The sequence below is a fragment of the Chelonia mydas genome, chromosome 27 (assembly GCF_015237465.2).
Source record: "Chelonia mydas isolate rCheMyd1 chromosome 27, rCheMyd1.pri.v2, whole genome shotgun sequence".
Taxonomy (NCBI): domain Eukaryota; kingdom Metazoa; phylum Chordata; order Testudines; family Cheloniidae; genus Chelonia; species Chelonia mydas.
Genome location: NC_057860.1, coordinates 12897976 through 12924733, shown reverse-complemented (window position 1 = coordinate 12924733; position 26758 = coordinate 12897976). Strand labels below are relative to the sequence as shown.

The following is a 26758-nucleotide window of genomic DNA, read 5'->3' as shown; positions in this document are numbered from 1 at the left end:
TCAGAGGGGCGGCCCGATGTCTCTGTCTCTGGGGGAGGGATTGCTCAGTGGTTTGAGCATTGGCCTGCTAAACCCAGGGTTGTGAGTTCAATCCTTGAGGGGGCCATTTAGGGATCTGGTGCAAAAAATGGGGATTGGTCCTGCTCTGAGCAGGGGGTTGAACTAGATGACCTCCTGAGGTCCCTTCCCACCCTGGTAGTCTATGATTCTAGGGCAGCCTGCTGCAAAAAAACTACCACTCCCAGCAGCCTCCGCGGCGCGCGGGGCTCTTCCAGCCAATCAGCGGAGGGCTTGTTGGTGGGTGCCAAGATGGCGGAGCCCAGGGTCTGAAGGGGGTGCTGTCTGGCGGCTGGTTGCGAGGGCTGGAAGGTGAGGGAGCCCCCCCCCCCCCCGGGTGTGTTTCTGGTTGGGGGGGAAGAGACCCTGGTTGTGTTTCTGGGGGGGGCCTCCCCCTCCCCCATAAGCAAGTTAAAGGGGTGCTAATAGGAGATGGGGCTGCCCCACTGGGGGATGTCGGGGGGGGGGGGGGGGGCTTCACTCCTCCACCTCTAGCCACAGGAGCTGCCCTCTCCCAGAGCTGGGAGCAGAACCCAGGAGTCCTGGCTCCTACTCCCCTGCTGCAAACACTTGTCCCCCAGATCTGGGAGTGGGAAGGGAACCCAGGAGTCCTGGCTCCTACTCCCCTGCTGCAAACACTTGTCCCCCAGATCTGGGAGTGGGAAGGGAACCCAGGAGTCCTGCCCCCCAGCACCCTATGCTCCCTCCCAGTGTGACTAGAACCCAGGAGCCCGTGCTCCTGCTCTAACCGGTGGACGCTGCCGTTTCCCCCTTATCATGGGAATAGGGCCGCGGAGTCCTGGCTCTCAGCCTCCTGGGTGAACCAGGCTGCCTTGCCTCCTTCTGAGTGAATCTTTTATTACGGAAATAAAAGGTGTGCTTAATTTATAGCGCCCCCCGGGGAGGTGTGTGGGTGAGCTAAATCTATGAGAGGAATGGGTGAGAAATGCTGTTGTGAACAAGCTGCTGTATCGTCCGTCTCTCCCTTTCAGAACGGAAAGATGAAGGTTGTCAATCTAAAGCAGGCCATTCTCCAGGCCTGGAAAGAGCGGTGGAGTGATTACCAGTGGGCCATAAACATGAAGAAATTCTTCCCCAAAGGAGCCACCTGGGACATACTTAATTTGGCAGGTCAGGGTTTTGTTTTCTTTGACTGCCTGGGTGCACATGTCTGTCTGTGTTATGTGTTTGGTACAGAGTGAGACAAACATGATCCGGAAAAGCAGACTGCTGCACTTGTATTATGTTTAGTGTTGTTTCTGTGCTAGCGTGTAAACTTGCCCTACTTATCAGGGCTGAAAAACTCCCCAACAGTAAACTTTGGAATGAAGGCTCCTGCACTCGAAAGACTTATATACGAGTGGAGCCCTTCACTAGGGCTACTCGTGCTTAAAGCCAAGTATGTAAATCTTAGGATGAGTGGGGCATAGAGTATGATTATTGGCTGCAATAACTTGCTGAGCTATTACTGACAGTGAGAGATGCAGGATGGCTTAGTGGATAGAGCACTACGTTGGGACTCAAGAGATCTGGGTTCTCTTCCCAGCTGTGCTGCTGGTTTGCTTGGAGACCTTGGGCATCAGTTTCCCCACATGTACCATGGGGATTATGATCCTTATCTCCCCTGTAAAGTGCTTAAAGATCTGTGGATACAAAGTACTGTATAAGAACTAGGTATTTCTATTGTTATAAGCATTCGGGATTATTGTTTATTAAAAAACTGAAAGCATTTTCCGACCCACAGATACCATCAGAATTTGTTTTTCTCATCCCAGTTCAAGAAGGGAGATTGACACAAATCCTGCTAAATGTTGGTACCTGCTGAGTATACGTAGGTAAAATAATTGCCAGGCTTTTATGCCAATTATGGTAACATGTTAGTTTTTCCTGGCTGTGGTGTGTGTTTGAAAGCCCTGTGTAAACGAACACAAATCACTTGTTCTTGAGTTGATGTAAAGGAGAGGTTTTCAGGGGAAATATTCCCCATTCAAACCAACATGGAGAACTGGACTGAACGTCCTAATTATGCTAGATGAGGGTTGGCTCTCCCGTAACCTAAGATCATATCTTCCCCACATGCGATTCCATTCATCTGGGTCCATTTTCTGTTTAGTGAGGGATGGGGAATTCTTTGTTTCACTTGTGAGATCCCATTTCTGTTCCTTTCAAAAGTTCTTTATTGGTGCATTAACATAGGGCTTACAGAATTTACCAGACACCTACTGGCCAGAGGAGTAGACACCAGTAAGGTCCCAGGGATGAGCGTGAAAAGTGCAGCTCAAACCTGCTGGGTAGAAGGAGGGTACTATAATGCTATGCCTGGACATTGCCTGAGAGTACCATTTTTGTAATCTCACCCTCTGGCTAGAGGGTAATTGCTAAATTTTGAAGCCTCCCCTTGCCTGCTGGGATGGAAAAGAGTTCCGCTCTGCTTCTTTCCTCCTTTACTTGCCCTTCAATTGCAAGCCTACTGTAAAGTGAGGTATCTCCTACTCTACTCAACCCCATCTCCTCAGCTGCTGCAGAGGGTGTATTCTTCTGCTACTGTCGCTGTCCCTTGTGAGTAGTTCCATTTTCTGCTTCTGCTGTTAGCCATCTTGGGCAGCAGAAGAGTAAAATGTCCATGATTATTTTCACAGTTGTGAAACTGATTAATGTTCTATTATTTTTGCCGTGCTGCTGCTTGGAAAAGCTCTGAGCAGCAGCAGCGGGACTGAGGCAGTCTGCAGGCTCAGGAAGACAACGCTGTATTTATATTTGGAGCGGGCACTTTACAACTACAAGGATTAGAAAGATAGTGTTTTAAGAGCTGGAGAAATTTATAATTTAGTGCTCCCCGCCCCTAATTATAGAAAGCTCCCCATTCACCAGTGGTGAACAGATTTTGTTTTTAAAGCCCTGCATGATCTGATACTTGTCATACAAAAGAATTTACTGGGTACCACATAATCCACATGGAAGATCTGTGACTCTGAGTTCTCACTTATAACTATCGTGTACGGCAAATCAGTCCCAAGATAAAAATCCTTCAGATATCATTGTGATAGGCTATGGCTAACCCCCATCCCCCTCAAGTTCTGAAAATTGTAACTTTAAAAATGCACCTATATTGAGAGACTAACCTGATTCATAGCTCAGCCACCCCCAGCGGCTGTGTATTCCTCCTCCCAGCCCTACGCACCTCTCTGCCTATTGTTTCCTGTCTTCGCTGCTTTGTCTGCGCTTTATCCTCTTCGATGATAATCTCTTTCAGGGCAGAGAGACTGCCTAGTTCTAGGCCTTTGCAGTATTTAGCACCGTTTGGGCACTGTAGCTAATATTTTCAAACCCAGGTACCTAAAGTTAAGCTCCACGTCCAGATTTAGCCATGTAACCTCAGCTCTGTTGCGGCAGGGGGAACTGCAGCCGTTCAGAATTGTTGGCATATAGGGCACGTCCAGGTCGTTGCCTAAATGTGCATGCGGGAGCTTGACTTTAGGCTCCTGGATTTGAAACTTTTGGCCCATATCAATTATAACAGAGTCTCTCTGTAGACATGAGGCAGCACAGGTGAACCAGTGATTGCCCGTTATGAAGAGGCTAACCTGAGTGGTGTCGGTGGCAGGGGGATGGGAGGCAGTGGAAAGGCACTAGGTAGACTCTGGAGACTTTGGTTCTAGCCCCTATTCTGTCACTGCTGTGCAGCCTTTGGCAAGTCTGTTCCCCTCGCTGTGGGTCTGTATTCCCTTCACCCACTGCCTGCCTTGTCTGTGTAGGGTAAGGACCGTCTCTTATGATGTGTCCGTAAAATGGGCCTTTGGTCTCGATTGCGTTTTCTAGCAGTGCTACCATAATACAAATAATGACAGGGTGGGGGGAGTCCAGGGAGGACTTGTTTGTCACTTGGAATAGCTCTGATGATCCTCCTTGTTCATAATTTCGGATGAGGTGATTTCCTTTAAACCCACTGTGCATTAGCCCTAGAACGGTCCTTTTTAACGTTCAAGATGCTGCTTTCAGATCCAAAAACCGAAGGAAAAAATCTGGCAGCGAGATGCCAGAACAGCCCCAGTGCCTGGCGGAGCTGTAGTGATGCATATGCGATGGATCATGATGTCTTGCCTGGGTTGTGTCATGCTCCCTGGTTACAGGATGACGGGAAGGGGAAAAGTTACTAAAAAAAAAAGGGGGTGGGGGGGGGAGAAAACCTGGATTTGTGCTGGAAATGGCCCACCTTGGTTATCATACACATTGTAAGGAAAGTGTAAAATCACTTTAGATAAGCTATTACCAGCAGGAGAGTGGGGTGGGGGGAGAGAAAACCTTTTGTAGTGGTAAACACCCATTTTTTCATGGTTTGTATGTATAAAAGCATCTTCTGTATTTTCCACAGTATGCATCCGATGAAGTGAGCTGTAGCTCATGAAACCTTATGCTCAAATAAATTGGTTAGTCTCTAAGGTGCCACAAGTCCTCCTTTTCATTAGAATTCTCTCTCTCTGGTGAGCAGAAAGATGCATTTAGTTTCCGAGTGTCCATAATTGCTGAGCAAGCTCTAGGATGTGTCTTGCAGCCAACAATTCTGATTCAGTGCTTGTGATTTATTATTGTCTGGGGATTCAGACGGGTGCATTATTTTTGAGCAGTTGCCCTCCAAGAAAGTGAGGGATGCACTTATTCAGTGATTCCCAAATGGCAGTTTCCACCTCCAGCATCTGGGTGCCTCAGACTAATTAAAACAAAGGCTACAAAATATGGATCTGTCTTTGTGAGACAGCCTCCGTGCTCTGCTGCAGTAGTTCAAATGGGCAATTTAAAAGCTTGACTGAACAGATAGGACATGCACTGCACTCATGAGCTGCCAAACCCAAGCTCTGGCAGATTGCCAGGGGAAGCGGGCACCCAAAGTGCATGGGCATTCTCAGCAGAGGGGCCATTCGCTAGGCCTGGAGAGTTCAGGAACCAACAGCAAAAGCCGCCCAGTTGTGCAGCATCCAAGAGATGTGTGTGAGCGGAGGTTTTCTCCCAGATCACTGGGCCTCAGTAAGTTGGAAGAGGGGTAACGCACATTGATAACAGCAACTTTCAGACAGTGGGGTCCATTTTGGCCCAAGCTTGTCTGCAAGAGCTGAGTTAGCGGCAGGATACTTTATGCTTCCTAAGTTATTTATTGTCCTCTGCTACTGGGAATTGACAGTTGTAGGATTCATTTATTTTAAAGACGGCGTCGTGCTAAATCTTTGGGATCAGCAATGTTTTCTTTGTCTCCCTTCCTGCTTGTGGGATGTGCCCACAATGAGAGATCATGTGTTAGCTGAACTAAAATCTCCGGCCTTTCTTGTTTTAATTGCAGAAGCTCTCCTTGAACAGGCCATGATTGGCCCATCACCCAACCCACTGATCTTGTCCTACCTGAAATATGCAATCAGTTCCCAGGTAACAACCTCGGTAGCACTTCTCCTTTTCAAAGTGCATTACAGACACTGATGAATTAACCTTCCCAACCCCAAGTTAGGGGACTTGTTGCTCCTGGGAAACCAAGTTTCAGAAGTGAAGTGACTTGTCTAGATCCACAGCGGGACTCAGTGGGAGAGCCAGGATTAGAATGCAGAATTTCTTGTCTCCCAGTGCGGCACTCGATCATGCTTCTCTCCTCTGCAAGGAGATAGTGGCGGAGTGTCCCTCTGATCAGTACGTGCCAAAGCAATAAAGCTTCTGGTGGTGACCTGTGCATACAGGCGGGCATAGAGATCCCTTGCCCTTTAGACAGTTCCTCAGCTGCAAGACACTCTTGCTTTCCTTAGCTTGTTATTTAAAATTGTAGTTTAATGTGAAGTTTGTGTAAAGCAAATCAGTGATCACCTAAAAATGTCTGTTTAAATTTGTGCTGGGTCACTGCCAAAGCCCCTTTTTAAGAGACAAGTAGCGCAGCTGTAAAATGACCTCATTATTCCTTGGCAACAGCAATTGCATTGTAAAATGTTAGCTAATAACTTTCTTGCTCTCTTTTTTGTTCCTAGATGGTGTCTTATTCCACCGTCCTGACAGCCATCAGTAAGGTAGATCTTGACGGATGCTGTCTTTCATTTTACCTACAATCTATGCGTCCATTTCTGTCCCACTAACTCCTGCCAGATATAGGTCAAGCGGAAAATGACATCCTTTGCTGAGTCAGCAATGATCAGATGGCACAAACCAAAGAGATTGTTTCTGTGTCCCTGCTATGTGGAACAGGCTGTCCACCATCAGTGGAAAGAGATCACTTTGCCTTTCCTTTGGGAAACTGCGCGCAGTTCCTTGCGAGGCAGGTTTAAAAGCCTAATCCATCTGACGTGTGCACGACACATTTAAAACCACATGCTGGCACATCCTTTTCACAGCAGTCGACAACTCCAGCAGTGGTGGGGGAATCCAGGGGTTAATACTTAAAACCAGCAACATTGGGATGTAGCGCTGCCAGTTAATGCAGTGTCATAGCCAGAGACTAGTGTTTTTTCTCCTTGATGGGAGCAGTGTTAACATCTTAGCCAGCGTAACTTGTATTAAATGTCCCAGGAGCTGAGGTTACATGTGAAGGGTCAGTTTCACAAGTAGTCAGCACCCAACAGTTCCCACTCTTCATGGAGGGTAGGTCCGTCACCGGCTATTAGCCAAGATGGTCACGGATGCGACCCCATACTCTAGGTGTCCCTAGCCTCTGACTGCCTGAAGCTGGGAGTGGACGACAGGGGATGGATCACACAATAATTGCCCTGTTCTGTTCATTCCCTCTGGGGCACCTGGCATTGGCCGCTGTCGGAAGACAGGATACTGGGCTAGACGGACCTTTGGTCTGACCCAGACTGGCCGTTCTTACTGGGCAATGAACCATTCTGAAAATCTGCCCATGGAGATGTTGTGTTTTAGTGACAGAGGGAAATGCACTCCCAGGACAGGGTGCTATGAGTTAAAAGTGGTTCATGTGAAAGATTGCTAGTGTCTGCTAGAGTAAGTTACCTTATCAGTGTTCCTCAACCTTTTAAAGTGGGGAGTCCTTGTTCTCAGTCACATATTTTTCACAACCCCTTATGTTTACTATAGAAATAAAGGGAATAAAGGATCGATGATGATAATGCTTTAATATTTATTTGTGTGTGTGAGAGTCGAGAGGTTGACAGAGATCACATGAAGGGTAAGAGCATGCGGGCTGTGGGGGAGTGAGATTTTCTTTGCTTTAGATTGTAATAAAACTTCCAACCCTTGGTAGCCCCCTGACTGCCTTTCATGATCCCCTCCCAGCAGGTCGCCACCCACCAGTTGAGAAGCATTGACCTAGAATCTTAGAAACGTAGGACTAGAAAGATCTTGATGGGTCATTGAGTCCAGGCCCCTGTACTGAGGCAGGACTAGGTATTATCTAGACCATCCCTGGTGGGCACTTGTCTAACCCAGTGATACTCAGACTGAGGCTCGTAAACCACAAGTGGCTATTTAAAGTGTCTCCTGCGGCTCTTTGCAGCACGTGATATTAAAACCCTGTGTGATTTAATTATTAACCAATCAGGAGGCTTTTACTATGATGTTAACCAATTAAGTTATCAACTTGCACTAAGTTATTAACGTATTTGCTATGAAAATTATATCGATCAGTATTTCCCCTTGTCATACTGTTTACATCTGAGTAGTGCTATAGTAAATGAGACAATGAATTCACATGATTGTGGCTCTTCTGGGTAATGTTGATCGCGAATTTGCCTCCTGAACCACTGAGCTCTGAGTATCGCTGCTCTAACCTGTTTTTAAAAATCTCCTATGATGGAGATTCCACAACCTCCCGAAGTAATTTGTTCCAGGGCTTCAGCACCTTGACAGGAAGTTTTTCCTAATGTCCAACCTAAACCTCCCTTGCTGCAATTTAAGCCCAGTACTTCTTGTCCTGTCCTCAGTGGAGAAGAACAATTTATCACCCTCCTTTTTATAACACCCTTTTACGTACTTGAAAACTGTTATCATGTCCCCCTTCAGTCTTTGCTTCTCCAGACTAAACAAACCCATTTATTTCATTCTTTCATCGTAGGTCATGTTTTCTAGACCTTTAATCATTTTTTCTTGCTCGCCTCTGGACTTTCTCCAATTTGTCCACATCTTTCTTGAAGCATGGTGCCCAGAACTGTCTTATCGGTGCTGAGTAGAGTGGTAGAATTACTTTGTGTCTTGCCTACAACATTCCTGTTAATACATCCTTCATTTCTGAGTAGCTGTTGAACTAGCTGCCAATACAAACTCTTGGCAGGGAGCCCTGTCCTATCCTAGAGTGGGTCACAGACTGTCTTTTAATGTTTCTTTTTAAAAACTGAGATCTATATTCAACGCGTCTGATTTTAAAATCCCCTTGTATTCCTGTGTTGTAGTTCGATGACTTCTCCCGAGATCTCTGCGTCCAGTCCCTGCTGGAGGTCATGGATATGTTTTGTGATCGGCTCAGGTATTGGGCTGCTGTTGTTACATTGTGCTCTCTTCTGAAGGGTTGCGTGATGATGCTGTGGGAGGAGTTGCTCTAATGCCCCTGAAAGGCAAAGATCGATAACACTGATGAGCCAGCAATAGTGGATATGTGGGACAGCGGTTCCCAAACTGTGGGTCACACCCCCAGATGGGGTCGTGCCATCAGCCAGTAGGGTTGCAGTGATCCCTTAGCGTATGAAGGATGACACTTGGGGCTTGTCTACACTACATTGCTGCCCGCCGATCCGGGGTGTAGACAAGCCCTTGGTGACCTCCCATGTATGATGCATGGAGGACACCATTTTGCTCTACAAAGTAGCATCCTTTGCACAGCATGACCTCACACGCACCATATGTAAGAGGTCACGCTGCATGGAGAACGCCATTTTGTAGAGCAAAATGGCATCATCCATGCAATGGGGCCTCACCTATGGTGTGTGCGAGGTCGCGCTGTGCAGAGATGCCGTTTTGCTCTTGAAAATGACATCGTCCTGCTGTCTGGGGTCCCCAGGAGGAAATGGTTTGTTACAATGAGGTCATGCCGAACAAAAGTTTGGCAACCCCTAATGTAGGAGCTGGGCAGGTCACTTTCCTCAGCTCTGCCTGTGCACCTTGACTGACAGCCCTCCTGCTAGTCAGGTCCTGGACGCCCCACACAGCTGCGCTAAACACAGGGAATATAGGAATTGCCAGAGTGGCTCAAACCAGTGGCTCGCCCAGGCCAGGGTCCTGTTGCTGCCCATGGCCAGTGCCTGCTTTATAGGAAGGTACAAGAAACCCTGCATCTGGCATTATGGAGTAACCTGCCTCCACGGAAAGATATCTTCCTGACCCCCAGTAGTTAGAGGTAGGCTTAAACCCATACATTTGAGGGATTATATCCCTGCTAATGCATCCCAGTCCTCACCTGCGGCACCTCCTGCTCCACGGTCCTGGGCCGTGCATGCCCAGCACTGCCAATGCACCTCATTGTTGCAGCCGTTGCTACTTCTGTTTCTGGACACACCTGGCCATTCTTGCAACCTTGAGCGTTTGCCCTGGTGCTAGTAAGCAGGCGTTTGCCATGACGCTGCTGAGGCTGTGTCCAGAGAGCGAGCGAGGGGCTGATGTTCTGTTGATGATTTGGGGCATTAAACAGTTTCTCAAAAACCCGGAATGCTTGTAGTTTACCTTAAAACCCAACTAAACCTGTTTAAAGGCGTCAATGATATTGCTGAGTGTAGCGTGTGCCGGGGAGTGAATAGATGGGGTAGAAAGGCGGAAATAGCTGCTCTTCTATTTCCTGAAGCAGAATTGCAACAATTAATATTAATTTGTCACCATGTGTTGGCAAGGAGCTGCCGCTCGCCAAATGCAAAGCTGGCCGCGTCATCCAGTCCCTGGTTAATTTGATCCTCCATTTAATTAGATCCAAACCTCTGGAACCAAATGATTTGTGCTCCAGAAGGAGAACTCCCACCTCGTAGTGTGTCGATCAATGCTGATCACTTTTTGCAAGATAATTCAGTTGCCGGCTTAGAAAAGTATATCCCTTTAATTAGAAGACCAGAGAAGCCAGGAAGACCCCGTGATGGTGAGATTTTTCAGCCATACTGGAGGTTATAAGTGTGACAAAGTGCTTTGTGTGAGTTGAGGAAGGAAAAACAGTCAACAGGTGGATGAAATTCAGCCACATGTTTCAGCCAGTGTGAATAGGGGGAAAGATGGTCCAGTGGTTAAGGTGCAGGGCTGAGACTTGAGACGTTTGGGTTCAATTCCCCAGCTCTCTGTGTGACCTTGAGCATCTCCCTCTGGGTGTGTATACGCTAGAAACGCTGCAGCCGTGCTCCTGTGGCACTGTAGCACGGACACTTCCTACAGCCAGGGAAGGGGTTCTTCCCTCACTACAGTAGATCCAACTCTCCAAGAGGAGGTAGCTAGGTTGACGGATGAATTCATCCATGGACCTAGCCGTGTCTACTCCAGAGCTTAGGTCAGTGTAACTACGTTGCACAGGGCGTGGTTTTTTCACAGCCCTGCCTGATGTAGTTAGGTGTAGGATTGTTAGCTGTTTGGATGCTGCGGTGGTGGGGGAGCCTGGCTAGCTGGAATAAGGGGAAGGTCCCATAATGAGACATTCAAACCTAATCTTTTCTTCTGCCCCCTTCTCTCAGCTGCCATGGCAAAGCAGAGGAGTGCATTGGCTTGTGCCGGGCCCTGATGAGTGCCCTCAACTGGATGCTGCGCTGCGCAGCCTTCTATACGGAGAAGTTCAAAGAGATGCTGGACCAGGCAGCTGCTGAGAACCAGCTGAAGATGTGCCTGGAGCGGCTGGAGAAGATCCTGGGTAGCACCAAAAACCGGGCCCTGATTCACATCGGCAAGCTGGAGGAGACGTGTATGTCGCTGGGCCACTCCGTCCGTCCCACCCCCTCACCTCGGCTCGTCTTGCTGGTGGCTCTGCCATGGTCAAACCTGAACTTCTGAGCTTTCCTCCCATTCTCTCTTGCTGCCATCCTCTCCATCACCTGGGAGATCGTCTTTGACTCCTCCTCCTCCTTCATCCCGCTCAGCCAAGCCCTGCCATCACTGCTTCCCCCTCCCGTAGCCTTCTCTTTGTCCCTGCTGCTCCAACCCCAGTTCCTCTGCCGTCTCAATTGCTGTAGCCACCTGCTCCCTGACATGACACCCGCGCTGCCTGCCCTCCAGTCCCCGCTGCCCAGGAGGAGGAGTCTGCGGGAGCTAATGGGTGCTGCGGACTCGCTCCTTTGCGGTATGACTTTCCCCAGCACACCTGGAGAGGGCGCTGTGCAAAGCCAAGCAGTGTCCCAGAGCAGCTCTGCGGCAGCACAGATCTCAGCTGGGATTTCCTCCAGCGCCTGTGTGAGTCAGGTACCTCATTCCCACTGAAATCCAATGGGATTTGGTTGCCTACCCCCTTGGGCTCCTAGGCAAATCCCAGCCCTTGTCAGGACCTCTCAGCTGTACAGACCTACTGGGACTCTCATATCCTCCCTGGGATCCCTATGTTGAAAATCTTGCCTTCCACCCCCCTCCCCTTTCCTTCCAGCTTCGTGGAGCACCATAGAGCAGTCGCTGATCAAACTGGGGGAGAATCTGAGCAGCCTCAGTAACCTGCAGCTGCACAGCCAGGCGGACGAGTGCATCTCCCTCATCAAGAGGTAGCCCCACGGCCTTGCCTTCTGTGCGCTTGGGGTTTCGAGTTGGCGGGGGTTCCGGGCACCTGCTCTGCCTGTCGGCCGGGACGGCCGGGGTAGTCATGGGAGCAGCACTGGGGGACGAGTGGGCGGGTCACGTTGGCACAGCCCAGGCAGGCTCACTGCTGAGGCCTGTGGACTCTGCTCTCACCCTTGCATGGGTCCCGGCTCCTCTGCTGATGGCCAGAGAGCCTCATATGCCTTCCAGGCATCTCCTGTGGCCGTTGTGCAGCCTGGCCTGCCCCTCTGTGCCTCTGGTGGGAGCTGGCCGGGGGAGGGAGGATGCAGGGCTAGGTGGAACTCCATTGTGTCCCAGGCTGGAAGCCCCCCTCATGATACCCCCTCAGCAGCCCCTCCCCCTTTAACTCTCCGGCCTTGTCTACATGGGAACATGACCGGAATAGCGATTCTGGAATAACGCCCATGTGGACTCTGTTCTGTACTAAGAGTGTCCATGCAGGGAACTATTCCGGAATAGCCAGAGGCTTTAAATTCACACCTGACCTTATTCTGGACTTGCTTCCCCATGTGGACAAGCCCAAGGACTGCCCAGAGCCCAGGGTGTTAAACACCAATGACCTAGCCAGTGACCAAAGGTTCATCTGTCAAACCAGAGAAGAGTCTAAGGGCCGTCGCCCATCCTGACCCAGACGTGGAAGCAGCATAGGGGAGGGTTGAAACCCAATGACCTTCAGCTCTGGCGGGTGTAGGGTCTCTGCCACCATCACTTGAGCCCCCTGCCCGATTACCACTGTTCTTCTTTTGTAGCATACCCACCATGCTCTCGGCCCACTCCGAGCAGCTGAACAAAACCGGCTTCCCCACCGTGCATGCCGTGGTGCTGCTGGAAGGAACCATGAACCTCACAGGAGAGACCCAGCCTCTCGTGGAACAGCTGATGATGGTGAAGCGGATGCAGGTACAGTGAAGGAGCAGGAGCTTGTTTCCTCACTGTCCTGGGTGAATCCTGACTCAGAGAGGCAGTGTGGCCTAGTGGGACTGGAAGCCGGGCCTCCTGAGCTTTAATCCCGGCTGTGGCGCTGAATCTGTCTGGCCTTGGCAGGTCACTTCTCGTCTTGGTGTCTGGCTTGCACAGAGAGGGGTGAGGCTGAGGCTGGCCCCTGATCTCGCAAGAAATGCAGGGAAGTATGACTCCCTCCAAATCCAGTTGTGTGTCACCCGCATTAATGCCAGGTGGGTCTCTGCCCCACCCTTCTGGCTGGTCCGTGTAGGAGGTTTAGGAGTCTGCTTTTGCCTCTGGAGAATGGGGTTACTCCTCAAGTGACAGACACACCTGCTTTTAATCAAGAGGCTCACGGTTCGATCCCCGCTGACGACCCATGCAGTAGGGTGCGTGTGTGGAGGGGGTGGCATACACTGGACTCTCTGGGTCTGAGATCTGTTCCATCCCACTTGTAGCGCATTCCATCACCGCTTTTTGTGCTGGAGATCTGGAAAGCCTGCTTTGTGGGCCTGATCGAGTCTCCAGAGGGGACGGAGGAGCTGAAATGGACAGCCTTCACCTTCCTTAAGGTAACCCTTTGTCCTGCATCCTGCCCCTGCCGACACTCCGGAGTCTGTCGCTGCCTGGCTCCCCCAGGACCTGCTGAGCACCAAAACCTGGCCGAGCAATTACCTCTCCTCTCCCACTGCGTCCCCCCACACCTGGGGACCCTTTTCATGCCCCAACTGTACAGAGCATGTTAAACTGCAGGCTCAGAGGCTGAGCCCTCAGGCAGCATCCGTTTACACGAGCCACCAAACATTGATTTGTCAGGCTTATTTTAGTTTAGCAAAACAGCTTTCGTGTCACTTTGTTCCTGGCTGTGGGGCGCGGTTGGTCTTGGCTTAATGGAGAACCTGCGCCCTTGTGGGATATGACATTGGCTTGACTTTATCCAGCTGTATGCAGAGAGGCCCTGATCTTATTTGTCAGCCAAGAGCTGGCTCAGCAACGGAGAGATGATCCCAAGGTTCAGATCTCAGTAGGTTCTCTGCCTCCTTTCCCCCCATGCCTCACGCCTTTTTCCCTGGAGCTTTTGGTCCCGGTGTACAATGTGGGGATGGTGGTTAAAGCACAGGGTTGAGAGCCAGGAGATCTGTGTTCTGTTCTTAGCACTGCCATGTTGCTTTGGCCATGTCTGCCTCAGTTTCCCCATCTGTAAAGCAGGGGTGATAGCCTTGCAGAATGCTTTATAAATGCTAAGTGACTGTCTGATTTTGATCAGAGGGGGAATAAGTGTTGTGTTAAGACCCCGGTGCTGTTCCTTTTTCGCATTCCTCCTTTGTCCTTGGCAGACTGAAAGGTTATGTGTTTAGCATCTTTCTTTCCCCTCTCCCCAATGTAAACAGCAGCCTACGGCCCTGGATCCCCTGTCCCAGCTCTTGTCCGCTTTTTGTGAAAAAAAAAAAAAAAAAGGGACGGTGGACGGGAACTGACCCCAGAACAAGCTCAACACATTCCAACTTCGTATTCCTCCATCTCATCCCCAGTAATCTCTGCTGGGACTGACAGGTGTGAAGGGAATCGGGGACCTAATGGAAATGAACAGACACTCCTGCTTCAGCTCTGAGAGATGGGTTAGGAAGAAACTGTGACACTTCCCTTCTGTGTGGGTGATTCCATAAATGTCCACGAGGGGGCTTTCCTCCCACCTTCCTCGGGAACAGATGGTCCCAGGGCATTGACTAGATGGGTTGCTGGTGCAGTTCTGTGGGGCAGCTCTTAGGGGTGTTTCCTCTAGGGCTGGTGTCTTGTGCCACAATGCCTGGGTGCGAGCCATGTATCGTGCTGCGTGAGCCTGAGTCTCTGCACCCAGGATCTCTTGGGCTAGATTTGAGTGTTTTAAAAAACTGTTTCTTTCAGATCCCTCAGGTTCTGGTTAAACTAAAGAAATATCCCCAGGGAGAGAAGGTGAGTTGCTGTGACTGTTGGTATTTAGTATTGATCATTTACAGTGCAGGTGTGTGTGTACACACAATACACACACACACACACAGATCATGTTTGTAATGGAGGTGCCCAGGGACCAGATGAGATGGAGGCTCTGTTGTGCTAGGCACTAAACAATCCCAGAGTAGCAGACAGTCACTTCCCCAAAGAGTTTACGGTCTAATAGCCTGGGAGGTCACATGCTTTGTAACTTGTCGTCTGAACTTGTACACACCAGGGGCTCCTTGCATCCCTCCTGCCACCCTCCTACCTCCCTCTATTTCAGGGACTCTCTGAAACTCTGCCCGGGGTTGTGTATGCCTCCCATACCAGGGTGGTCCTTCCCCCCGTAGCAGGGGCTCTGTGTAACCCCACCCCACAGCCAGTTTGGGGCTCTGTTGTACTAGACACTGTACAAATATAGACCTTGCTCCCTCAGAGACATAGGCCCGTGCTCAGCTTTGCACCAGGAACGATCTGATTGGTCAGCAGGACCCCTCGTGTCCGTAACCATAAGCATGTGTGTAGGTCTCGGCAACATCGGGGCCATGCGGCCAAGGGCACTGCCTGCCCCAAGGAGCTTACAGTCTAAAAGATGAGACGTAACCGGGGGAGGAGACAAACTCTTGGCCTCAAGGGTGTGATGGGAGGATGGGGTACCACTGTGATAGCTGGTCTAGGCTGAAACCCCTTGGGGGAAGGTTTATGGCCAGAGGTCACAAGTCGTCCCTGCTTGGATGCTCTTATCATTTACCACAGTGCTCTTTTGCTATCTCTGTGGGTGATTTTGTTTTGAGGGCTGGGAAGTCCACAGTAAAACACCAACCCAACCCATTTCTAAGGATCTCCTCCCTCTCCTTGCTGAGCAGTGGATGTCAGCTTGTAATGCATGAGCGGAGGTTGGGGCCTGACTTTCATGGCAAGTGTCTGGAGCTCCTGTTGCTGCTGAGGGTTGTGTTCCTGCCGTGCTGTGACTTCAGTGGGAGGCGGCACCTCTGAACATCAGACTCTGGCCGCCCAGCCTTCCCCGTGTCCCAGAAGCACCATAGGATAATCCATCCCTTTGCTAACGTCACACTGACCAGCCAACACTCTGTTGGTCCACCAGGTGAAGCTGTGCAGAGTTATTCAGCTGATGGGGCAGAATCGAGCCCAAGTTTCTAAGTGACTTTGTTGCTTCAGCTGAAAGAATCTCTTGTACCTTGTGAAGCGAGGTCTGATCAAGCTCTTGCCTCTTGTGTGGCTGCAGGATTTCACTGAGGATGTGAATTGTGCCTTTGAGTTCCTGCTGAAACTCACCCCTTTGCTGGACAAAGCTGATCAGCGATGCAAGTAAGTCCTTCTCCCTCCCGTGTCTGCGCCTGACCTCGGAGCACCCAGGGGAAAGGGCCTAAGCATGTGGAAGGGCACGGCTGTTGTATGCCATGTGCGGGGTCTTTCCTCCTCCTCACTGCTGTGGGAATGACTGGATTCTGTTGAGAACCATTGGGCTGTGCGCAGAGCCATGGGGACAGCATGTCTCTCATGCCGGAGGAGCCCCACAGCCCCGAACGAGTAAACTGGCCTGTGTCCTGGGTTTAATATCTCATAGAAAACTTGTGCTCTTAGCTCCATCTTTCTCAATTCCAGCTGTGACTGTACCAGTCTGCTCCTGCAGGAGTGTAGCAAACAGGGACTGCTGTCTGAGGCCAACATGACCAACCTGGTTGCCAAACGGTAGGCCCCGAGCTCTGCCGCTTTGGGAGTTCCCCTGTGAAATTCCTGCACATTGATAGCAGCTGGGTCTTGCTGCCATCCCTTTCCCCAGGGAATCACTGGGTTCTGGGGGCTCTGGGTGTCTTTATTCCGCTAAGAGGAAGTTAACGGGACAGTTTGGATCTAACCAGACGTCAAAACCCTAAAGGAAGAGTCAGTCAGAAGCGGGGGCTAAAAGACCCTACGTGTGTCAGCTGGAAGAGAAAGGCCTTTGCTGCTCTCTGCTGAGCACACAATGGGGACTGGGAGGGAAGGGGGCCTTGTCGGCCCAGGGAACTGCCTCCTTGGCTCAGATCTGCTGCTCTGGCTGGCCACAGGCTCCCTATGTGGGGAGGGGCGTGGGTGCTGGATTCCCGCGGGCTGTATTAACCCTGTCCCGCTTGGTGTAGATGGCACTCTTTGGTGAAGGGAGTGGGGGATCGCAGACCCAAAGGACATTGTTTGGAAAGCAGGGGAAAGAGGGGGCCCCTCCTCTCTGATTCCCTCATCTCCGTGCATATCTCCCCCAGGACGGCTGACCGGGAGCACGCGCCACGCTTGAAATCAGCAGAGAATGCCAACATCCAGCCCAACCCGGGGCTCATCCTGAGAGCCGAGCCCACTGTCACCAACATCCTCAAGGTAACTTCCCCAGTGCTCCTCGCCCCTGTCCCAGACCGCTGCGGACACCTGGGACCCTTGATCGCTTGTGAGCAGCTGTAATGCTCCAGGTTCTCTCCCAGTACTGGGAGAAAGGCGGCACCTCTAGTCAGCCTTGCAGGCAGGCTCACTGCGGGCAGCTGGCAGCCAGCAGCCCTATGCCGCGCCATTGGGATCGACGGCTGTCCTGTTCTGCTGTAGTGGCTGTAAGAGTCAGAGGGGCTGTTCCCCATGCCAAGCCACCCCTTTAGCCGCGCCTGGAAGCGGTGACCTTATCCAGCATATTCAAGCACTTGGGCTGTAACAGCATGACTCAGGCCTCTGCAGGCAGAGAGCTCTGTGTACGTCCTGCTCCCAGCTCCTTTCTCTCTGGATAATGCACACAGAGCTCACGCAGGCAGATGCAGTCTTTCCCTGCATTGTTACGGCCGCCCCGCTCCCCAGCTTCTGAATCAGCAAGTACATTTTGTCCCACAGGTCCCACTTGAGCCGCAGCCGGTGGTGGATTATGGGTAACGACAGCTCTCCTTGGGTGGTGGCTGAGCAACGCTAGAGCGCCGTCTGGCAGGGCTTATCCCTCTGGGGAGACGGGATCTCTCGTTTTCTCATGTAGACCAGAACCACGGGGCTTCTGATGAGGACTGACTTGCATATGGCGTTACCGACAGCCAATTGGAGAGCTCCAGTCATGCCCAGATTTCTACAGCCGCTTTATAACACTGTTTAAAACTGCTTTGTTCCCCGGCCCCCCGTTTTTTCACTAGACCATGGATGCAGATCACTCCAAATCCCCCGAGGGGCTACTAGGCGTCTTGGGCCACATGCTGTCTGGGAAGAGCCTGGATCTGCTGTTGGCAGCTGCAGCAGCGACGGGGAAGCTGAAATCTTTTGCTCGGAAGTTTATCAAGTGAGTGACTCCAGAGAGATTGTCTGTGCTGGGTTATCGCTGGGTGCGGGGTGCCACGTCAGCTGTGTCACCTGTTTGTGCCTCAGACCTCCCACCTCTGAGCAAAACGAGGGAAGCAGGTGGCCGCAAACATCCAGGAGATATAACGAGGCTGGATCGATCTGTATTTTGTGTCCTCTCGTGCTATGGGTGCAGCAACGCAGCCGGCTTTGGCCACGCATCTGCCTCGGCTGGCGGTGGGAGCTTACAGCAAAGCCCCCTGTGGTGCTTTGAGAACGTGTCTTTAATCGGTGCTTTTCAGCAGTCTCGGGATAGGTCTGCAGATGTTCAGAGCTCAGATCGTTATGCGGGGGGGTTTGTTAGCCTCCTGTGCTGGAAACATACCACCCAGGCACAAAATCCACCTGCCCCAGCCATGATATCGAAAACAAACAGCCCTGCTACTCTGATTGCTCGCTAAAATCCCTCGCTGTCCCCAGGCGGGCAGGGGAAAAGCTGTGGTGTTGGATGGTGCATTAAAAATAAGTAGCTAGAATTGTGAGGTTGAACTCGTGTACTCTAAAACCAGCTGATGTGGGAGTGCACATGGTAAGCCAACTTGAGGCAGCCGGGCCGAGTGGACAGGGCATACACTTGGAGTCAGGACTCCTGGGTTCTATTCCCAGCTTTGCTGTGGACTTTCTGTGCAACTTTGGGCAAGTCCTTTCCCCTCTTTGTGCCTCAGTTTCCCCTCCATCCCTTAGGTTATGTCTACATTACAAAATTCTGCCAGAGTAGCTATGTCAGTCAGGGATGTGATCCCTGACCCATCTCGCTGTGCCAGCAGGAGCCCCTAGTGTAGATGCAGCTAAACTGACAACGCTGCGCTTTTACCGATTATCGCCTGTTTTGTTTGCGTGGGGCACGTTTACTATACCGGGAAAGTGCAGCTTTAGCTGCATCCACGCTAGCCGTGCTTTCTTGAGATATATATACTGGTGTTCCTGTAGGAGCAAAGCGCTCCTAATGTAGACGGGCTTAGTCTATTTAGATTGTGAGCTCTGGGGCAGAGGGATACCTCTCACTTGTTTTCTGTGCAACACCCAGCATAATCCGAAGTGGGGTGTCCAAGCACTACGGTAATATAAATAAGCAGGACCTTTTCCTATTTTGACACGTTAAAGCCCTGCCTGTCAGCTGGAATCATTCTTGGGAATTGTTACTATAGTCAGACCAGTCTTGGGCAGAACCCAGGCTGCGGGTTTGGAGTCATTTTTATTTTGCACACATTCAAATCTTCAAACCACTAAAGCATATGAAAAGAGAGTGCGAACCAAACAGCCAGTGCAGCTGGGGTGTGGTAGTGGGTCGGGTTGATGTGGTGCTGGCTTCTTAGAACAGGTGTGAGTGTGTTAATGTACAGGATGCCATCTCCTGGGTTAGCCTGAATCCCCCCTGTACAGTGCACCCATGTCAGATGTGGCAGATGCTGTTACTCTGCTAGGATTGATGGATGGAGCAGTAGCGGCTAGAGGCCAAGATCAGGTTGGCTGGGGCCTCTAACCCTAACCCTAACCGCAGGGACTCCCAGGCTGACCAGACCAGGCAAAGGGTGGGGGAGAGCAAGGGTCATTCCCATTTTACCCTGGGCAATGGAAGCCCAGAGGGGACATGTCATTGAGCTGGGACCTGAACCCAGGCTTACAGAGTCCCAGCCCCGCGTCTGGTCTCCTTCCCCTTCCGTCTTTAGACGGGGCCTGCTCCATGGAGCCAGCAGAGAAAGGAGCCGGTGGGAACTGGGAGGCTGGCCCTGGTTGGGGAGAGGGTCCAAGCTGGGCCTGAGCTGCCATGGCAAGTGAGGGTGGAGGAGGCTTGGCGTGGGCAGCCGGTGTGGGCAGCCTGCCCTGCCCTGGGGATAAAGAGGTTTCAGTTTCACCAGCCACAGAGAGCGAACCCTCGGCTATGGCGCTTCATTGCTTCTTTCTCTGCCCCTCTTCAGGCTGAATGAATTTACCAAGCACATCAGCGGAGAAGGCTGTAAGTGTGACAGGGCAGCTTGAACTGCAGAGCCCCTTACTACTGAGTGTGGAGGAGCTGGGCCCAGGCCCTTTCATAGAGCACCCCTGGTCTGAAAGGGTTAATGCCGTAGTGTAACAGTAGAAAGCGCTGTCCCAGCCAGGGGCCTGCACAAGGGGGCATTGATTCACTCTGGCAGGGTCCAGGGCTCACTGGGGTTCTTTATCCTCTCCGGCAGCACGTGTGCATTGCCCTGCAGCCCCCGCTGCTCGTCCCCAGCTCAGTTGCAGATCAGGGGGCTCTGTGATGGGGGTGGGGGAGATGAGTCCCCCTTCCTTCCCCGGGGGGAGGGGGAGATTGGTCTGCTGCCAGTGCCCCTTAGCCTCTCCCTCTTTGGAAGGGATGATGTCTGAGCACAGGACCCAAGATAAGGATTATGAATATATTTGCATGTGATTAAACATGAGAAATGCTCTGACCTTCCATTGGCTGGAGGGAAGGCTTAGCTCCAGGCTCCATGGCCGCTTAGTGGTGCAGCAGGGTCTCGGCTCAGGATGCGGGGTGGGAGCTAGTGAAAGTTCCCTGCCCTTGGACGTGTTGGTCCCTCAGGTGAGGCCGCTATGCAGGAGATCTGGGTGGTGTGAGCACCGACCTGCTCTCCCCGCTGGCAGGAGCGGCGCCCCACGGGAGGCAGCATGTGCCAGTGCAGTGGGGTGGGGGAGGTCCCTCCACAGCATCCCACTGGGGTCTTGAGGGAAGGAGTTGGGCGAACTGGGGTTGGAAAGCTCCTCTGGTAACGGCTTGGTTTCTCCTCCACAGCCAAAGCGGCTTCTGTCAGGGCCCTGCTGTTCGACATTTCCTTCCTCATGCTGTGCCACGTCGCCCAGACCTACGGCTCTGAGGTAGGCTGCCCCCTGTGCGTGTGGCTCTGTGGACCGGTTTCTCCAGGAAGCCTGACCTCGTGCCATCCAGCTAGGAGATCCTGAACGAATAAACCTGAGCTCAGACCATACAGCACTTCTATAGCTTAGGCTAATGCACTGTGGCTCTTGGTGTCCCTCTCGTGGCTGGATCACGTAGAGGGCGCATCTAACGGAGCTGGGTCTTTTCGTTTGGGCGACAGAAGCTCATGCTTTTGGATCCAGAGGTGGTGGGTTTGATCGCCACAGATGGTGACCCGCTGGGGGCATCACATTAGGGCTCTCTGTGCAGAGATCATCGGAGCATTTAATTTCACCTGCTTCCTTTCAGCTTGGAAAAGAGAGGGCTGGGTTTGGAAAGAGCAAGAGTCCTGGTAGCTGTGGGAACTCCTGTTCTGTTCTGCTCTCGGGCCAACGGACGCATGAAATTAACTTCCAGCCAAAAGTCTGTCAGTGGCTGCTGACTTCAGCTGCTAGCTGAGGGCATGATGGTTTTTCTTTTCCCCTCCCCAGAAGCACTGAGCACCCAGAACTCCAGCTGATGTGAACTGCGGGTGCTCAGCACCTGTGAAAACCAGGTCAAGGGGCTGCCAGCTGGGCGCCCCCAAACGGAGGCCACCCCCATTGTTGGGCATGACAGAATGGTTCATCTGCTGCAGGGATCCCTGGCTGAATGTCCTGAAGGGGTCCGATCAGATGATCATAGCCTTAAAGTCTGTGACCCTGTGAAAATCGATGGCCGCTCCTGACCTTGGCTTACCCTGTTCGTTTTCCTTCCCCTCGCTGCCTCTCGTGGCAGACCCACAGAGTGCGGGCATTTGGCGTAACCTTGTAACATCACAGGAGTCGGAGATAGAAAAAACCATCCCCTCCCACTCCTGCTTTGTTTCCTAGAGCTGGGTCCGGATTAACCTCTGGCGAGATGGGCTCAGTGATCGACCACGTCTCTTCCCATCTCTGAATCCTCTCATCCTGCTTAGTTTTGAGATTAATATATAAAGATGCCCACATGGGGGCGCTGTGCAACTACAGTTAACATGGTCGTGCTCATGAAAGAAGGCGCTAACGCTGGCTTAGAAACGCCAGCTCTTTCGCTTGTCCATGTCCATGTTCCTGTTTGATTCTGGGGGGTCTGTTTCTCCCCCATTTGCCCCCAGGTCCCCAGTTGGGTAAGGATGCAGCATTGTCCTAGCCTGTATGAATACCGTACAGACAGTCTAGTGGTGAGCACCTCCAGGGATGGGTAAGGGGAACTCTCTCCCTGCTATTAAACATGTTTGTGTTTGGGGAGTTAACCTCTCTATTCTGGGCAAATTCCCAGCCTACCTCCCTTTTTCTAACTTACAGGGGATAAAGCTTAGGACAGGGGAGTCAGGACTCCTGGGTTCTGTTTCTGGTTGTGCCACTGACTCGCTCTGTGGCCTTGAATAAGCCACTTCCCTGCTCTCTGCCTCAGTTTCCCAGGCTCTAATGCCCACCTCTCAGGAGTGCGGTGAGGATTAATTCAGTAATGTTTGGAAGGTACTGGTAGATCCTTGGAGGGAGGGGATAGAAAGGAACAAAGGATTGCTAGTAAACTCACCCTGCCACTTCAGCTGGCTTTGTTGTTAATTATTTTCCATCATAAAGTCTTGTGCAGCTTGGCTGGGTTCTGCTGAACAGCAATGGCATGTCACCCCAGAGGTGGCTGCATTTTGGTGCTGCTTAAAGTAATCCTAACATGTCTCTCTCCGGGGCCTTGTGGGGCTTGCCTACTGTTTGTGTTGTCTTAGAAGGCTAGGGCAGTGCGCAGTAATAGTCCTGTATACTCGGTAGGGAAATATACGGGTATTCTTGAATCTCCACAGCTTGGAAGCCAGCCGTACTCCGCAATCCAACCCCGCTCCATTGTATGTCAGTGCACAGTCCAGCCAGTGGGCCAGGCAGCAGCCTCCTGTATTCTGAACAGGGAAATTCACAGCTGTGTCTCCCGTCTGGAGATTCTAAAAGCCGAACTCCCACAGGCCCCCCGTGACGGTACCATACAGCCAATGAAGCAGCAGTGCCAAGGAAGGCAATGTTACACCCTAGCAGTTCACAGTCCTTTGGCATGTCGCACATGCCCAGATCTGCTTCCAGGGCACGTTAAAGGGGGCAGATATCTGGGCAAGGGAATTGGGTAGCTAGTGAAACAGCTCTTTGGGGGAGGCGCGACTCCTCCCGAGACGGGTTTCTTTTGGTTTAACCTTGTGCTGTGGGTTGGCTCAGCTGGAGTCCCTGGTGCTCGGCTGCATTGCAGCTGATTTGCGTTCTGGTATTTCCATCCTTTACTTGGCCCGCTGTGCAGCAGAGCCGGGCTCCTTGTCGGCTCCTTCCCCAGTCCTGCTTCCTAACGCGGGCTGTGAGAGCCTGCAGGGTGCTGTCCCAGCTCACCAGGCTGGGGGGGCCTAGGGGAAGCTCCACACACCAGCAAACCGAAGGCGCGGAGACCAGCCTGATGCAAACATCCCGGCTCCTGCAAGCCCAGGATAATCCATGGCTCCCTCACTGCCGGGATTTCCTGTGCACAGGTGTATTGGGAAGTCATTATCCAAAACATTGCTAGGGACCTGGAGTGATTGGTTTGTAGGGAAGCAAGGGATGCTCCCTAGGAGGGCTTGGGGGCACTCTGCACCCAAGGAGTTGGCAGGGCAAGAATCCCTGCTTGTGACAGATACGCCAGGTCCTGGTGGCAGTCGTTCCTCCATCCAAAGAGCACTTTTTAGAGGCTGTCGTAGGACCTGCTTCCACTCCGTCACTGAAATGCAGCCACCTCTGGGGTGGAATGTGCAGTCTGTGCTCAGCACAACAGGAAGGGAAGGAGAATCCCGTGGGAGAGTGACACTTCAAGGGCAGAGAGTAACTCGCCTCATTGGGACTGGCCAGAACCATGGAGATTTGCCTTTCCCTCAGGAATAGTCTCCTGGCATTAGCCACATTGGCCACTGTGTGTTGCTGTTGCATCAGCTGTGAGCTGTGCATTGGCTGGGCTGCTCCGCGTTTTCTTAGGGGGCCTTTGCTTGGGACCTCTTTCCAGGTGATCCTCTCAGAGTCCAGCCCCACGGGTGAGGTGCCGTTCTTCGAGACCTGGATGCAGACCTGCATGCCGGAGGAGGGGAAAATCCTCAACCCAGATCATCCCTGCTTCCGGCCTGACTCCACCAAGGTGGAATCGCTGGTTGCTCTGCTGAACAGCTCCTCGGAAATGAAGCTGGTGTACGTAGCTCCCCTATGGGTGTGGTGGGGGTGGGGGGACCCGATTCCCACCCATACTCCAGCCTGGGCTGAGCTAGATTCCCAACAGAGCCGTTTGCTTGAGCCCATTCCCCTCTCAAACAGCTACAAGAAGCCAGCCTAGGCAGATGGCCAGCAGCGCGGCTTGCCCGTGGGACCCACGCTGCCGCCAGTACGTGACTTGCCCCTTCGGGCTGGTAGGGTCGTGGTGAGTGAGCGTTTAAAGGTATCCTGTGCCCCTGACCGGGTCTCCCTCTGTTTCTCCCTCCCCCTCCCGGCAGGCAAATGAAGTGGCACGAGGTATGTCTCAGCATCTCGGCGGCCATCCTGGAGATCCTCAATGCCTGGGAGAATGGAGTGCTCACCTTTGAGTCGATCCAGGTAGCTGTGCTGCTAGCCCCTCCCCGGGCACCTTAGGGGAGCCCTGCCCCACGGGGGTACAGCCGAGGCACAAACCTCCCTGGGCCGGGTGTTTCCAGAAGGCAGGTTTGCAGATGTTCACCTCACAGACTTACCCAAAGCCTGAGCGGGTCCCGGGGGCCGAACGCCCTTCTTGCTCTGAATACCGCCCCTCCAGGATAGGGGTTCAGCACAGTGGGGTGGGGGTGGGGGGGTGAGAGAGAGAACCCTGGGTTACCGGGCCTGGTAAACAGGGACGTCCGTCTCTAGAACGGCCAATCCAGCATATTTCACCAGCCTTCAATTAAAACAAAGAAACCATGCTTGGAATATCACTGCTCACCATAAGTGTGATCCGTTTGTCACGTGCTCAGCTGTACCAGCCTTCACAATGTAAGTGTCTAATGCCAGTGAAACTGGATGCGGGTGTAAACTCTCGGTTAGGACCGAGTCCCTTGTCCTGCATTGTGGGGTCCAGATTTTGCTCTTTGGTGGGAGCTTTCCCCACTGGGCATTTCCCTCAGACGCTTTATTGCAAAGCGTATCTCTTGCTCCTCAGCAGTCAGACACCTCCAGAGAGCAAAACTAACAAACATTCAGCCCTTTGGTAGGGTGGAGACACGTACAAAATCCTGCCCTGCTTGCTGCCCTGTGACCTTGTGCGAGGTGCTGCGCCTCTCTGTGCCTCAGTTTCTCCATCTGTACTGGGGGATCTCGACACTGATCCTGCCCCACTCTATCAAGTGCTCTGCGGTCTGGGGAGAAAGAGCACCATAGAAACGCTGCGTACGACCATTCGCTTTCAGCACTTGCCACCGAGGGGCTGGTCCAAGCTTTCCACTGCCTTCAGACAGGGATTGGGCAAGGCCCTGGGGTGAGACCCACCCCCCTGAAACAGATGGAGTTGCACCGGGGTGGATTTGGTTCTGTTGCTTCAGGACCCCCCAGCGATGTGAAACAGAGCAGTGTCTTTGGAAAGAGGGCGGGGGCAGCATTTGTGTCTCGTGCAGAACCTCAGCCATTTGCCTGTGTCTCGCCCTCAGAAAATCACGGATAACATCAAAGGGAAGGTGTGCAGCATGGCCGTGTGCGCCATGGCCTGGCTGGTGGCCCACGTCCGCATGCTGGGCTTGGACGAGCGAGACAAGTCGCTGCAGATGATCCGGCAGCTGGCCACATCCCTGCAAAGCGAGAACACGCTGCAGTTCTACAACGAGCGGTGAGGGGGGCGGTCATGTGGGGAAAGACAGCAGCCATGGGGCTGGGGTCTTGTCTCCGGAGGGCTCGATTTCCTGCCTCTTGTAGCTTTAAATCTCAAACTGGACGTCGCCGGAAGGAGGTCTCTGCAGAGAGCAGGCTGTGGGTGCGGGGTGCCCTCTCATTCAGCTTGCTCCGTGTGTCTCTTTGCTTCCCAGCGTGGTGATAATGAGCTCCATCCTGGAGCACATGTGCGCCGACGTCCTGCAGCAGACGGCCACGCAGATCCGATTCCCCTCCACGGGGACGGACCCCATCCCCTACTGGAACCTGCTGCCCCCGAAGAAGCCCATCAAAGAGGTCCTGACAGGCGTGTTCACCAAGGTGCTGGAGAAGGGCTGGGTCGACAGTCGCTCCATTCATATCTTCGACACGCTGCTGCACATGGGAGGTGTCTACTGGTTCTGCAACAACCTGGTCAAGGTACGTGCTGGGGGACGAGGGGGGGCAGTGTCATTGCACCAGGGGGCTGTATGTAGAATGGTGCCAGGTTTACATGTGGGGAAATTGAGGCACAGATGGCGGGGGTGTTGGAGGAAGTGGCAAGTTGACAGCTGAGCTGGGAATAGAACTCAGGAGTTCTGGCTCCCAGACCTCTGCTCTAACCATTACATTCCGCGGCCTCCCTTTTGCTGCTCTTTCTGGACGTGCACAGGTAATGTGTGTTGCTTGCAGGAGTGACGGCCGTGGCTGCCAGAGATCCCCGTGTCCATGGCAATAGTGGCAGGGCTGCCAGTCCACTCCTTGATTTGTCCCCCGCCATCTCCCGCTAGGAGCTGCTGAAGGAAACCCGCAAGGAGCACACGCTGCGGGCAGTGGAACTGCTCTACGCCATCTTCTGCTTGGACATGCACCAGCTGACGTTATCCCTGCTGGGCCACATCCTGCCCAGCCTGCTCACCGATTCCTCCAAGTGGCACACCCTGATGGACCCGCCTGGCAAGGCCCTTGCCAAGTAAGGGAACCACCCGGCCTGCCTCCGTCG

The 26758-nt window shown here is 52.5% G+C and overlaps 1 protein-coding gene and 1 non-coding gene across 8 annotated transcripts in view; both read left to right on the top strand.

Annotated features, from left to right (window-relative positions):
- The first annotated feature begins 227 nt into the window (after positions 1-227).
- The window catches only part of MED24 (mediator complex subunit 24), a 34992-nt gene continuing 8461 nt past the window's right edge, over positions 228-26758 (top strand). For 3 of the 7 annotated variants that reach the window (XM_043536825.1, XM_037886825.2, XM_037886824.2), the window contains exons 1-21: positions 228-369; positions 1050-1188; positions 5390-5472; positions 6057-6095; positions 8427-8500; positions 10674-10897; positions 11570-11681; positions 12486-12636; positions 13137-13250; positions 14584-14631; positions 15899-15981; positions 16279-16365; positions 16914-17025; positions 17808-17950; positions 19929-19966; positions 20765-20847; positions 23921-24099; positions 24399-24498; positions 25560-25735; positions 25932-26196; positions 26547-26728. In XM_043536825.1, the coding sequence (XP_043392760.1) occupies positions 1059-1188; positions 5390-5472; positions 6057-6095; positions 8427-8500; positions 10674-10897; positions 11570-11681; positions 12486-12636; positions 13137-13250; positions 14584-14631; positions 15899-15981; positions 16279-16365; positions 16914-17025; positions 17808-17950; positions 19929-19966; positions 20765-20847; positions 23921-24099; positions 24399-24498; positions 25560-25735; positions 25932-26196; positions 26547-26728 (2423 nt within the window). In that variant the 5' untranslated portion in view covers positions 228-369; positions 1050-1058. Of the gene's footprint in view, positions 370-1049; positions 1189-1801; positions 1889-5389; positions 5473-6056; positions 6096-6180; positions 6341-8426; positions 8501-9965; positions 10094-10673; positions 10898-11569; positions 11682-12485; positions 12637-13136; positions 13251-14583; positions 14632-15898; positions 15982-16278; positions 16366-16913; positions 17026-17807; positions 17951-19928; positions 19967-20764; positions 20848-23920; positions 24100-24398; positions 24499-25559; positions 25736-25931; positions 26197-26546; positions 26729-26758 lie in introns of those variants that run through there. The other 4 variants (XM_037886823.2, XM_037886822.2, XM_037886826.2 and 1 more) reach the window with 3 other exon arrangements.
- Positions 20332-20439, top strand: LOC114020012. Its single transcript, XR_003564951.2, has one exon. It is a non-coding gene; the product is annotated as a small nucleolar RNA SNORD124 (small nucleolar RNA).